The following is a 15,000-nucleotide window of genomic DNA, read 5'->3' as shown; positions in this document are numbered from 1 at the left end:
ATTCTCCTGCACGTCAGCCAGGGTTGAGATGTGTGTGTAGTAACCTGCGCGAAGGACACACGCAGACACAAAGAATTACACACATATTTCAAACGCACACTGGGATTTTGCGTCAAAGGTATCGGGTTCCTGACTGTTATTTTGTGGCTGTCAATAAATGATATCATGCAGCAGTTAAAAATGGTAATATCTTGTTAGTTGTGGTGAAACAATGAATCAGGTAAATGTAAGTCTAAGCATGGTGTTGCTGCGACTGCATGCATTTGCAATGGTAGCCACAAGGGGTCACTACCGGGTAAATCAACCCAGTGAATGCCCTCATGAGAGAACTCATGAGGGAAGAAATGGACAATTGCCTTTGATGGAACTACACACACACACTGGGTGACACATTACTAAAACACCTAGATATGAAAAAGGATATTGAATTTGACATGTACATCTTTTCTCTCCTTTGTCTCTTGACCTTCTCTGACCTCTCACCTATCGGCAGATTCGTCTGACCCCTCCTGCTCCGTGGTTGTCTGACACTCTGCATGCTGTCAGAACCACCCAATGCTCAAAGGGCATGATGCACAGCTATGCAGATGACACACAACTAATTCTGTCTTCTTCAGGTTCTGAAACTCGGGCAGCAGTACGAATCTCTGCGTGTCTGGCCGACATCCCTCAGTAGTTGTTAACATGCCACCTGAAGCTCAATGTGGACAAGACTGAGCTGTTCTTCCCTCCAGGGCAGGCATCATTCACGCATGACCTCTCCGTCTATTGACAACTCTACGGTGCCTACGACTTGGACGGCACGGAACCTGGGCCGCGACAATCCAGCTACTGCGGATTAATGCCGTACATGAATCTAAACGGTTTTGGCCACGTGCAACTCACTTATGGCCGGTCTGCCTGCATGTCCAGGGACAACAGATGTAAATTAGCCTTGTGGCTATAATCTGGCTCAATTATATATTGTGCATTGTCCCTGTCAAATAAACGTCAAATAAAATAAAATAAAATGTGCCATCCGTCCTCAGCAGCCCTGGATGGTCTTCAACCTACCCACGTACTCCCACACCATACCGCTCCTCCTCCACACCCTGCACTGGCTATCTATCGCTGGCTGCTCAGATCCGATTCAAGTCAGTGGGACTTGTGGTCCATGCTGAAAATGGCTCTGGCCCATCCTACATCCAGGACGTGGTCAAACCATTCACCCCAGCCCCTCCACTTCGCTCTATTGCTACTCCCTCACTACGAGGGGGGCCCCGTTGCTACTCCACAAAATCCTGATTGTCTGCTGTCCTGGCTCCACAATGGTGGAACGAGCTTCTCACTAACTTCAGGACAGCAGAAACCTTGCACTACTTCAGATTGAAAATGCATCTGTTCAGAATGCATCTTATATTTTACAGCCCATTAGTTCTCTGATCGAGCACTAAGTCTCAGACGGAGCGTTTTCCCACCATGTGGCTCACCTTTGTTGTTGCATGCGATCCATTTCACATTATCGGCAAAGGTCATCTCTCGTCCAATCAGATAGGTGAAAACCCGAACCTGGAGAGAAAAAAACATGATGAGAAATACCTCAAAATAAATACCTCAAGAAATACCTCAAAACCCCTTGACAGACGAACATGAAAACCTCTTGTGGATCGAGTAGAGAAATAAAAACATGACCAAACTTCAACATTTAGAAAAAGCATTTAGAAAAAATCGGAATCATTCAGACGGGCCCATTTCCGTTCTTTACAGGGTAGACGTGGGTAGGTCGGCGGTCTCCCCACGAGTCAACATCACAGACGTCTCACATTTGATCCTCACAATAAAATGCAGATAAGATAAAGCTTAACAGATGGCACTCCAGATGTGCTGAGTTTGATCGGTAATTACTTGGGGAACTTGAATTTGAAAAACCGTCCATAGGCTGTCCCTAGTGGGACAACGCGGGCCCCTGCGATGTGAACCCAGGGCCCTGTGACGTCTTACCCTGCGCTCTGGCCAGTTGAACTTTTCAAAGACCTCCTGGAAGTCCTCCATGGCTCCGTCCGTTATCAGCATGATGGCCTGATTACACAAACTGCCCTGGCCCTGTGCGGAGGCCTGAAGTCACACAATCACACACACACACACACACACAGGTTCACACACACGCACACACACACACACAGGTTCACACACACACAAACACACACACACACACACGGTCAAACATGTGCGCACACAATCACAGATGAGAACACATTTCCATGTGCTGCTGTGTTTTCTTGTTCTGATCGTATCACAGGGACCACGGAAGCGGTCTAGTCGGGGTCAGGACATTCAAATTTCTTTGTATCAGAATTGAACTGCGGTTAATGAGGTTTTATAAGATCAGACATCTGCCACAGAGAGACCAAGAGAGACCAAGAGAGGCCACGATGGTGTAGGGTGTAGTTCACATTAGACACTAGGGTGTAGTTCATGTTAGACACTAGGGTGTAGTTCATGTTAGACACTAGGGTGTAGTTCACATTAGACACTAGGGTGTAGTTCACATTAGACACTAGGGTGTAGTTCATGTTAGACACTAGGGTGTAGTTCACATTAGACACTAGGGTGTAGTTCATGTTAGACACTAGGGTGTAGTTCACATTAGACACTAGGGTGTAGTTCACATTAGACACTAGGGTGTAGGTCATGTTAGACACTAGGGTGTAGTTCCTCTGGCAGCCTTTAGGTAATTCACTCTCCGGTTTTAATTTCTGCTTCAGATAGGAAGTTTATACACACTGCAAATTGATTATAAGCAATAAGCAATTTTAACATGAAAAAAAAATAAAAAAAATACGGAGCTTGGGGAAAATAAAGAGAGAGCTTATATATATATATAAAAATATATATATATTTCACAGTAGACACTAGGGTGTAGTTCCACTAACGGCCTTCAGGTGGTGTACACCCTCATTGAGCGACGTCATGGTTTGTGGGCGGACGCACCTGGTTGAGGATCTTGAAGGACTCCTTCATGGCTTTCTTCACTTTGCCCTCTCCCTTCACATGAAGACCCTCCACAAGGAGCTTAAAATGCTACAGGAAAGAGAGAAAGAGAGAGCGAGAGATAGCGAGAGAGGGAGGGGGAGGTACACAGAGAGAGAGAGAGAGAGAGAGAGAGAGGGAGGGGGAGGTACAGAGAGAGAGAGAGAGAGGGAGGGGGAGGTACAGAGAGAGAGAGAGAGAGAGAGGGAGGGGGAGGTACAGAGAGAGAGAGAGAGAGAAAGAGAAACGATAGGAAGGGAGGGAGAGATTAAAGTGAATTAATACCATGTATGTACAGAGCACTTAATGCATTGCGCTAGGTATTAGCATTAGCTGACATATCCCAGCGTAACCGTAGCAACAATACATCGGAATCAGAAAGAAAGAAGAGGATAAGTGAAATAGTGAGGGAGATGTAATTGCTGGCACACTGGATGCTTACGTCAAAGGAAAAACAGCAATAGGAAGTAATTTGATTTAAACAACACAAACACACACACACACACTGAGCTTCATGATGATTACAATATAATCAAATTAATTTCAAAGACATTACCATACGGATTAGCGTTGATATAATTATGATGTAACGTAATCATTATTTTAAAAAGAATAACATATTACATAGTGGAATCAAAGTGTTTATGGTCAACACAGGAAGAGTGTAATTTAGGAGAGGTGTAATTAGGATCATCATCAGCAGATGTTTCACCAACCACATACACACTTATTTGGATAGTGCATGACATACAGCAAAACGTAAAGACAGAGTCTTTACGTTTGTGTGTGTGTGTGAGTCGTGCTCCTGCCAACATCTGTAAGCCCATTCTGTTACCAACTGCCTTACAAGCTGAGCAGCCAATCATGGCCCTTGCTTGCATGTCATGTGACATACTTAAAACAGTCACTATCCAATGACCTCACCTGATCCGTGGTGATTGTGATGTGGGCATGAAAGTAGGGCAAACTGTCCAGAAGCACACACTTAATGCACGCATTCACACAGGAACACACGGGAACACCAAGGAAAGAACAAGCATGTACACACACACACACACACACACACACGCTCATACACGTACACACACGTACACAAGTAACACACACACGCATACACACACGCACACACACAAAGAACAGATGTTTGAGCCCACAGCAGGTGTTAGGATCAGAAAAAAAGAGGAATCAGAAATGAGAGAATGTGGAGAATGTGGTGAAAGTTTGAAATGAAAGAAGGGGGATTCTGTTGTCTTCTAGCAAAACAGAACAAATCAGGATAGGAAGCACCATTTGGTTTAAAAGGGGGGTATTTCTTTGTGTATGCATTAGGTCGACATTTAGATAAATTAGATACAATAACATTATTAATCTATTAAATTATATATTTTTAATAGATAATTATGGATATAAAACGTTTGGATAAAAGGTTTAAAAGGATTTTAAAGGATCAAATTATAAATGTTATTTTTTATTTATATATATATATATATATCTATATATATATATATATATATATATATACATTCTTAAGACACTCTTCCAGAAACTGTGTATTCTGCAGTTCACTCCCATAAAACAGATGAGGTGTCCCTATTGGTGACCAGGCGGTGTTAAGGTTCTGTCTGGATGTCTGGTGGCAGTGTCCTCTTCGTCTCAAAGGGATCAAAGGGACATGTCAAAGGGACATGTGAGACACATGTCCCTTTGATAGTGTACACACACACCCACACACGAGAACATGTATACACACACACACACACACACACACACACACACACACACAAGCACATGTATACACACACACACACACACACACACACACACACACACACACACACACACACACACATCTCTTACCTCTCTGTTGTCCAGATCAGCTTGTACCAGCGTGCCCTTGAAGCATGGCTCCACATAACTTACATAGTCACTATACTGGAGAGAGAGAGAGACATAGAGAGAGAAAGAGAGAGAGACAGAGACAGAGAGAGAGACAGTGAGACAGAGACAGAGAGACACAGACACAGAGACAGAGAGAGAGCGAGAGAGAGAGACAGTGACAGAGAGCGAGACAGAGAGAGAGAGCGACACAGAGAGATAGGGCAAGAGAGGGAGACAGAAAGAGGGAGAGAGACAGAAGGACAAAGAGAGACAGAGAGAGAGAGAGCTCAAATAGAAAGAACAACAAATTAACCAGTTAATATGGCTAATTTAGGGGAGTAGCAACGTTAAGAGCAAGGCAAAGCTTGTGTAAATCGTAAATCGTTGTGTAAAAGTACAAATGAGGTTTGACAACGAATGCCTGATGTTGAACAGACTCAGTGGGATTAGGCATAGTTCCTCAAAATAAAAATATGTTTTTTCTCTGATGTTCAGGGTGGCTGTCTGATATTGTTTTGAATCGCAGCTAAAAACCGCTTAGGATGGAGGATTGCCACAGTATGATAACACCCTCAGTAATGCCAGGAAACACCCTGCTAAAGCCTGTTTATTAGAGTGATTTACAGCAGTACAGATCAACAGCAATAGAAAATATAAACAAGAAGGGGAAAGCAATTTCAAGCTTTGAGGCATTTGCGTATGGAGTGTGAAGGGCTAATGAATTATGTGTATGTGTGTGTGTGTGTGTGTGTGTGTGTGTGTGTGTGTGTGTGTGTGTGTGTGTGTGGGTGTGTATGTGCGTGTGTGTGTGACACAGAATCTGCATTTGTGTTTGTGTGTGTATGAGACACATAATCTGTTTGTGCATGGGTGTGTGTGTGTGTGTGGGTGTGCGTGTGTGTGCGTGTGCATGCATTTATTTGTCTAATGCATGTGTGTGTGTGTGTGTGTGTGGATACGAAATGGGTGTGTCTGACCATGAATTTGCATGCCTGTGCTCAGGACACTATGAGCGCCATGCATACACTTACAGCTATGATGTTGACAAAGTCGTTCTCGCCAAGCGTGTCCAGGATGGTGTTGATGGTGTGCTTGGCTATGGTCAGTCTGAGGCCCTTCATGCTCCCACTCACGTCCACCACGATCACCACGTCTTTAGGGGAAGAGGCAGCCTGGATGTACCTGGAGAGAGAGACACAGAGACACACAGTGGGAAGCAGAGTGAGAGAGAGACACAAAGAGAAGAAGGGAGAGAGACACTTAAACAAGTGAATCCATTTTTTTGGGGACAACTTTTCACCAACCTTCATAACAAAGAAAAAATGTAAAACCAACATAGACACAAATTCAGAATGGTATACAGGAGATAGATTTGTTAATTTAAAATAGAGCATTTGGAGAACAGGAGGCGGAGAGTTTGAGAGATAAACAGGCAGCCCTAGATGCAGAGACAGACTGACAGACTGACAGTAGACCAGAGCGTTTGAGAGCGTTTGGAGGATGTTATAATTTTTTTGTTTTTCTCTGTATTCCTCCCCTCATCCCTCCATCACTGTCCCCCAGCACTCCAAGCCTGTTACTGCAAATGAGATTGGGTCCTGTACCAGACCTCTGACAGCCTGCCGGCCTGAACACAGAGACAGGACTTTTAGGAACCTGAGAGATCTAATCTGAGTCTAAAGTCCATTAAGGGACAGATGGATCCTGGTAAATCAAAAAATACATGTAAAGGAAGAGATTATTGTCAAATGAAAAAGTACATCCACAAGTATGTAAATGCAAAAAACAATACAATTCAATCACAAAATAAATTATTAATTATTGTAGAAAAAAATATATAATAAAATTAATAAATATGATGACCAAATTTCAATGCAAAAAATCAACAACAGACAGGTTGTTAAGGTCGACCAATCTCATTACAGAGAAGTAGCTTATCAGGCTAACACGCTACAGGGGTCAGGGTGGCACGGATAGTGTGAGGGGCTTATTACAAAACCCATAAGTTGACTATGTGTGTGTGTGTGTGTGTGTGTGTGTGTGTGTGTGTGTGTGTGTGTGTGTGTGTGTGTGCATGTGTGTGTGCGTGTGTGAGGTTGTGTGAGGTTGTGTGACAGAGTCCAGGTTGTACAGATCAGGGTTGAGAAGGTTGGATTAGGAGGAGGTGCATTAAGGTAAACGCCGTCATTCCAATTAGTGTTTTAAAGGTTCCTTACATTCTGTAGTAGGTGGTCTTCGACATTACTATTGGGGAACGTACAAGGCCGTGACTACTGAATTCATTTCTGTTTGATTCCTGTTGCATTGGTTCCTATAATGATCACTTTCGATATATTCTTGATGCAATAGTGGTGTTGTATAGCATATATTATCCTGTGCTGTTGGATCCTTCCTGGACCTATACTATTATGGTCTGTTCTGTTCTGACATATCATGCATCATCACACCAGGTCGGAGCATCACAGACCAGCATGCACCCTGGAGATCTCATTAGCCCGCTCGGCCCAACAGGAAGTGGAATGGAGGAAGAGCAAATTACCAGTTCCTGTTCCTGCAGTCAAAGGTCACGACCCCATTGTCATCCGGAGTCCACTTAATCCCTGGAAGAGAGGGAAAGTTTAGCCAAAAAAGAATGTTCCCTTTTTATGAAGAAAGCTAGTGGTAGTACTGTGTGTGTATGTGTGTGGGTGTGTGTGTGTGTGTGTGTGTGTGTGTGTGTGTGTGTGTGTGTGTGTGTGTGTGTGTCTGTGACGGTACCTGGATATAGTCTGAAAAAGCCTGTAGCGCTACCAAAGTACTGCCAGGTGAGGGTTGGATCCTTCTGGAAGTTATCGACGAACACATCGTTTAGAGCCTCCGACATGTACACTCCGTTTAAAATACCTGGGTCTGGAGAGAGAGACACACAGACACAGAGAGAGAGAGAAAGAGAGAGACCTTTATCAAAGACAATGGTAGGGACTGTGTGAGGGTGTGTGTGTGTGTGTACCTTTATTAAAGACAATGGTAGGGACTTGTGTGCTTGTGTGTGTGTGTGTGTGTGTGTGTGTGTGTGTGTGTGTGTGTGTGTGTGTGTGTGTGTGTGTGTGTGTGTGTGTGTGTGTACCTTTATTTAAGACGTTGGTAGGGACTTGTGAGTGTGTGTGAGCGAGGTTGTGTGACAGTTAATTCCCCAGACAGCAGTGTTACCGGTTAAGGTTGGTTCTAGGACAGAGAGTCCAGGTTGATCAGATCAGGGTTGAGAAAGTTGGATTAAAAGCGTTGGAAGGGACTTGGGACGTGTGTGTGTGTGTGTGTGTGTGTGTGTGTGTGTGTGTGTGTGTATGAGAGAGTGAGTGAGTGAGTGTGTGTGTGTGTGTGTGTGTGTGTGTGTGTGTGTGTGTGTGTGTGTGTGTGTGTGTGAGTGTGTACCTTTATTGAAGACATTGGTAGGGACTTGTATGTCACTCATCAGGGTGTTGACCTGAAGCTTGTTGAAGTGTTCGTTCTCCTCTAGAGCGAACTCCCCCCCTAGATCCACCGCATTCCCGTCTTCATCCACTTTGTTGATCACCAGAGAGTTGTAGTAGTCAAACTATCACAGAACAACATGCTAGTCAGACTATCACATAACAACATGCTAGTCAGACTAGCAGATACAGAACAGCCACTGGGTTACATCCGCTATGTTGAATCCATAAGTAATTTATGTTCAGACCAAAACACTTTTGTTGCTTAAATGAAATGTTTATTTAAACAGGCCATCTCACTAGATTAGTAGTGTGAGTGTAGGCATGCGTGTGTGTGTGTGTGTGTTTGTATGTGTGTGTGTGTGTGTGTGTGTGTGTGTGTGTGTGTGTGTGAGTGAAGGCGTGCGTGTGTGTGTGTTTGTGCGTGCATGCATACCTCCAGCGTTTCATTAAACTCGTGGTAGAGATCAGCGTCTTCTGCTGCCTCCGCAAGTCTCTATAAGAACAGAGTGGGGGGAAAGGCTCAGCACTCACAGTTCATTACATGGAACAGTTTCATTGTGCCGATGTATGAATGGGTGCAGACTGACGCGTCGTTAACCCTATGACATGACTTGAGACATGAAACGATGTCGGGCATATATGTTTCATACAGCGTGTGTGTGTGAGTGTGTGTGTGTATAAATGTGTGTGTGCACTGCACTTGTGTGTGTGTGTGTGTGTGTGTTTGCATGTTTGTGAGTTTGTGTATGTATGAGTGTGTGCACTGTGCATGTGTGCATATAAGTGTGTGTGTGTGTGTGCGTGCGTGCCTGTGTGTGTGAACTGCGCACGTGTATACAAGTGTGTGTGTGTGTGTGCGTGTGCATGTGTGAATGTTTGCAAGTGTGTGTGTGTGTGTACCTTGACAGATTTCATTTTCCTCCCCAGCATCTCCTCCATCTCCTCTGCAAAGTTCTTCACCAGTTCTTCGCCGTCCACCTCCTCCATCTTCACGACCCCCTCGACGTCTTTATACTTCTGCAACACACCCCGGATGCAACGCTCCGCAGGATTAATGGGCGGCAGGCCAAATCCCAGCTCACGAATGGCGTTATTGTCTCGCTCAGAAAATGGTTTCTCAGAAATAGGTCTCTTCATCACACAGGCCTAGTTCTGAGTTTTGGTAAACAGAGGATATATCCACAACTGCAAGGGCTATAATTTATAATCCAGGTACCAAAAGAAAGATAACACCTGTGGGATTGTTGTGCAAGTGAAAAATCTAAGTGGACACTCCTTGGTTAGAGTGAATAAAGCTACAGGCTCAGTGAAGGATTTAATTTCCGCCTGAAATAAATCTCATGTTTTAGATTGAATGCATTATCAGTTTGGTAGCCCTATCATAACGAAACATTAAAGCCATCCCACAAGCTTCCGGCTTGGTCTGTTCATGCCGTTCTGTCTATGAATAGACAGAACGTGCGCACATACAAAGACACACACAGATGCAGTATTTACTGATGTTACACAACGTATAATCATATAATACTTGTGTGCTGCCTTTACAGAGGCATGTACCAGATTTGTGAAGGACTGCCTGGATATGATCGCACCATGACCACAACACTCTCTCTCGATAAAAAATCTTGAATACTGCTAACCACTAAACCCACTGGCAATACCGTGTCAATACCTAGTCAATACCATGCCATATCTAGTACAAATCTACTAAACACCTCCAGTAAATTCTGACATAATATCCAATCAATATCTAGTCCATACTGCGCCAGTATCTAGTCAATATCGAGGCAGTAACTAGTCTATATCTACTAAATACCTAGTCAGTACCTAGTCAATAACAACTCAATACCTAGTCGATATCTAGTCTATGTGTAATCAATATCTCCCATCCAACCTGCTTAGTCACAACTTCATCAAGTGTCCCAGGGAGAGCAACTTATTGATTATTGACTAAATAATTGCTGAGTCGCCGTCTGTGAAGTACGGGCTCTCGTTACTGGCTCCAGCATGAAACACACACACACACACACACACACACACACACTGTACAATATCATCTTTGATTGCACCTAAAGCAAACATTTGCTTTTCATAAACAGACGACATTAACCATTTTGTATTTCATTGCTACTGTGCCTATTTCCATTATGCAGACGCAATTACATGTTTTCATATTACAGTTTACAGCCTGCTCTGTACATATTGCCCTGGTGTCCCTGAACTAGGCAAACAAGACGTCCTGAGAGGGAATAAAGGGAGCTGATAACGACGGTATATGGGCTCAAACATCAGACAGCATCATGGGATTTTTGTTGCCGATAAATCTTAATAAACGTAAATATACCGTAAGCGAGGCTAATGACAACTTGGCCTTGCCAGATCTCGCATGAGAAAGGCTGTGGCAGTTTCAAACATAACAATGTCTCCCCATAATGACCAATCATTTCATATTTTGAAATTGCACTACTACTGCACTATTACCATAACTAATAATCATCACTATAGTGACTAATCCAGGTTAATCCACTCACAACGCAGCAACATGCATACACACAGATACACAGATACATACACACACACACACACACACTCTCTCTCACACACACACACACACACCCACCCACACACCCCCACACACACACACACACTCACGTAAGAAAGTTAGAACAAGGATGACATCATGTTAGTCGAAAATGTACAAGCTGTGTGGATGCTTGTGTGTGTGTGTGTGTGTGTGTGTGTGTGTGTTAGTAATGAGGATGCTTTCTTTTTCTTTTTTTTTGCCACCCTGTCGACTGCCTAGCAGGCCTTTTCCCCATATGTTGCACCAGTATAATCTGCCAACACATACAGACACGCACATGCATTATCTACTCACTGATACAGAAATAGTAGATAGCAATAAAAATAGGTGTTTTGCCAAAAGTGTGCCAGTAAAATATGTGTGTGTGTGTGTGTGTGTGTGTCAGTTCCAGTCTGTGTGTGTGTGTGTGTGTGTGTGTGTGTGTGTGTGTGTGTGTGTGTGTGTGTGTGTGTGTGTGTGTGTGTGTGTGTGTGTGTGTGTGTGTGTGTGTGTGTGTGTGTGTGTGTGTGTGCGTGTGTGTAGGGGGTTATATTTTATGTACCTTCTGCAGTAGTTTGGCTCCAGAGTATCTGCTGGACAGAGCGAGTAATTGCTTTCCAAACGTCTCGGCCCATTGCTGCACCCTAAACACACAGAGGACGGGAGGATTAGCCTGATAGGAACCAGGACACACCGACAGTACAACCTGCTTTAAGTGGATTGTTTTTTGTTTGTTCTCGGATAAGATGGCGCCACAGAGGCAACGTAAAGCACACACTTCATCTTTATACTTGGTTAAATTCATGGAAAAGCAAGACAAAAAAACCGAAGACATTTTCTGCTAGTGAGTTGAATTAGTTCGAATTACTGCTGACGTGAAAAGTCAAAGTGGTTGACGTGTGACAGCGCGGCGGACGGCCGGTTCAGCCTGGTTCAGCTGACATAAGACGGAACAGGATGAACCAACAGATGGGTCACTGCGGGGGTGCTGCTAGCTTCCCGTTAGCTCACGCTACCCTGGTCAAAGCCATGCCATGGAAGCATGTTTGATGTCCGGTTGACTTGAAAAGTATGAATGAATCGTTCTTATTTTAAGGGAAATTAAAAAAAAATGTAGTCTCCGGCGTCTCCAATACATGGAAAGTCTGGTTGTGTTGCCAAGGAGTTTAAACGAAGAACAGCGTGGATGATGCTCTGGTGATTCTCTGAGACTGGGAAAAACACAGAAGAAGAAGCAAAGTATTTATTCATACCAAAAACTTTGGTTTAAATAAATACAAAAAAAAAAAAATGCAAATAAAAACCAAAAAACTGAAAAATTGGTTAATTAAAAAAATATATAGTCCCTAATAAATAATATGCCAACTTTACATTCCTTACATTTCTCTTTGAGTTTGGACACACTGACACATTTTTAATGGTTTATCATGATTTTTAATTTCCTGAATGAAGCTGTAGCAGACCATAACGACGCAGTCATATTTCTACCAGCCAGCATTACTAACCTACGTTTACAACTCCACATATGGCCTCAGCAGCAGTGGGCCTGTACGTCAGACGCAGTAAAGCCTACTGCTGCTGAAGCCATACGCTACTGCTGTGGGAAGCAGGTCCACATGTAAAGCATTCAGCTATGAAATCTGGCCAATAGAGTCTATTACTTAAACACAGGACCCTCTTTTCTAAGTACTTCTCTAGTCATCAGCAACCCTAAAATAAATCTCCTTGAGATAACGTGTTATTGAGCGTCCCCTTTAACACTTCTGATCACACTTCATCGTTTAGAGTCCATCTATCTTCTTGGAGGCGGACCAAGTGTTCAGTGCAGGGAGATAAAGAGCTGACAGTTCTTGGCAGGAGGCTCCAGGTCATGTCCAGCAGGAGCAGCCTCTGCTCTGCCAAATCCTCCCCAGGTGTAGAGACATGCACTGGGCTGTGTACTTCCGTGGCCAGGTGAACCCTGCCGTGACTGGACGGTTAATCTCCCACTGTCAGACAACGCTGCTAAGAAACAGATTAGAGGTCTATAAAGCATGGCAGTGTGGCCCAAGTCAAAGAGAAGGAGGAAAGAAGGGGCACATCATTTAAAGCGATTTAAAATACTTTTTTTAATTCACAGATTTTTCCTGTTTTTTAGTTTTTGTTTGTATTTGTTTAAATTGGGTTTATTGTTTTTTTTGTATGAAAAAATACTTTGCTTCTCCTTCTTCTTCTTCTGTGTTTTTCCCAGTCCCAGTCTATCATCCAGGACACAAATACCCGCTTCCAAAGAATCCTGCCTTAATCTATAGGTTAATCATCAACTTATTGCTTGTTTACCACAAGCAATAGGTTGTGGTAAACTGACAGAAGTGTATTGATCTGTTAGTGTTGGCGGTCAGCAGAGTAAAGGCCTGACACAGGAGCTACTCAGGCAAAAACAGATACGTCTGGGCTCTGGCTAAACAAAGACAAACTCCCTTTGTGTTACAGAAAACTGAATGAAACTGGACAGCCAAAAAACAGCCGGACGGACAGACAAATACATAGACAGATAGACAGAACACAGCGTTCACTTTGAGGGAGCCGGGACTTGGCTAACAGCTGAAATGAAATAAAAAAGGAAGATACAACTAAGCGTGTCCAACACAGTGGTATGACCTACACAAGCATTACACTGACCTGCTAATCTCTTTCATTTCATATGAGTGGTTGGACCATAAGCCTCAATAAAAAGCGACTCGCCATCCACTAGCAATCTCCAGCAGCCTATAACCTTGGCCTGCTGATCTACGAGAGCCAGACGGGTGCTTTACCGCATGTCCAGGCAGTATATGAGCTGTTGGCTTACAGTGTTCAATATGTGATGTAGGGCGGGGCCATAGAGGTGGGGCCCAGAGAAGGTTGAAAGATAAACAGAACCAAAACAGATGAGGTACTTTAAGGACAACACCGGTCTGGCTGATCAAGCTGTGGGTCGCTGGAGGAAAATGATAATTTGCTTCATGAAAGCGTCAATGGTGAAATGTTTGTAGTATTAAAGGTGACCGTTATGTCTTAAGCAGCACTTCTGTCCTCGCTGATTGAAACTTGATTGTGGAGGCGTTTAAAGGGGAAGTGAGTCAACAAAAACCTGAAAGTGTTTATTTTCAAAGCGAGGTCAGTGGTTTGGTTCTCCTTTCATTGAACATATTTTTACAGTCATGTTAACTCTGCCATCATCATCATCTTCATCATCCTCATCATCATCGTCACCATCACCATCATCATCATCATCATCACCAACATCAACATCATAATCATCACCACCATCACCATCACCATCACCATTACCATCATCATCATCACCACCATCACCATCACCATCATCATCACCACCACCATCATCATCACCACCATCACCATCACCATCACCACCATCACCACCACCTCCATCACCATCACCATCACCACCACCACCATCACCATCACCACCATCACCACCACAACCACCATCACCATCACCATCATCACCATCACCATCACACCCATCATCATCATCATCACCATCATCACCATCACCATCATCCTCATCATCATCATCGTCATAACACTCACGTCTCCGGGGGGATCTTCATCTGGGCCTGAGCGCCGAGCCACAGACAGACGAACACTGCGGCCCACAGCAGCGGTGATCGTCTCCTCGCTCCCACTCTGGCCAGACTACGTTTCCCAGCATGCCCGACACCGGCCCGGCTCTGGCGCCTCATCGCTGTAGCAGCCGGTGGCACCGCGAGGCTGCGGAGACGGAGGTGGGATTAGAGCGGAGCTGGAAGCCGATGAAGGCGAGTGTGCCAGGACGCATGGGGCCCGGGGGAAGATGAAGGTGAAGAGAAGGAAAAAATAGAAGCTAACGCCGGGAAGGAGACGGAGGAGAGATGAGTGGGTTCCTCCGGTAAAGACCGGAGAGAGATGGCTCATCACTCTCTTTCATCAGAGGCCAGCTGAATTAATTCAGAGTGGCTTCCTAGTTTGTTTTATCAGAAAGGAAACGTAAGACCACCGAAGATGCTTAATGTCTCACATTAATGTTTATGCCAGAAGTTAAACCTGAACGTTTCAAAGAAGATTGTAATCTAA

At 44.1% G+C, this 15,000-nt stretch overlaps 1 protein-coding gene across 1 annotated transcript in view; it reads right to left on the bottom strand.

Moving 5' to 3' along the window:
• cacna2d4a (calcium channel, voltage-dependent, alpha 2/delta subunit 4a) overlaps positions 1 to 14,630 on the bottom strand; it is a gene marked incomplete at both ends in the record, with an annotated part of 91,236 nt that extends 76,606 nt beyond the window's left edge. Inside the window, 13 exons of the mRNA XM_084483288.1 lie at positions 1 to 44; positions 1,470 to 1,548; positions 1,981 to 2,094; positions 2,971 to 3,060; positions 4,867 to 4,941; positions 5,919 to 6,069; positions 7,427 to 7,487; positions 7,645 to 7,776; positions 8,299 to 8,461; positions 8,773 to 8,832; positions 9,240 to 9,356; positions 11,465 to 11,546; positions 14,479 to 14,630. The exon at positions 1 to 44 is cut by the window's left edge and continues 90 nt beyond it. Coding sequence (XP_084339414.1) covers positions 1 to 44; positions 1,470 to 1,548; positions 1,981 to 2,094; positions 2,971 to 3,060; positions 4,867 to 4,941; positions 5,919 to 6,069; positions 7,427 to 7,487; positions 7,645 to 7,776; positions 8,299 to 8,461; positions 8,773 to 8,832; positions 9,240 to 9,356; positions 11,465 to 11,546; positions 14,479 to 14,630 — 1,320 coding nt within the window. The remainder of the gene's footprint in view (positions 45 to 1,469; positions 1,549 to 1,980; positions 2,095 to 2,970; positions 3,061 to 4,866; positions 4,942 to 5,918; positions 6,070 to 7,426; positions 7,488 to 7,644; positions 7,777 to 8,298; positions 8,462 to 8,772; positions 8,833 to 9,239; positions 9,357 to 11,464; positions 11,547 to 14,478) is intronic.
• Between the last annotated feature and the right edge of the window lie 370 nt (positions 14,631 to 15,000).

The sequence above is a fragment of the Micromesistius poutassou genome (assembly GCF_964030765.1).
Source record: "Micromesistius poutassou genome assembly, chromosome: 18".
Lineage (NCBI taxonomy): Eukaryota > Metazoa > Chordata > Actinopteri > Gadiformes > Gadidae > Micromesistius > Micromesistius poutassou.
This window is presented reverse-complemented; position numbering and strand designations above follow the sequence as displayed.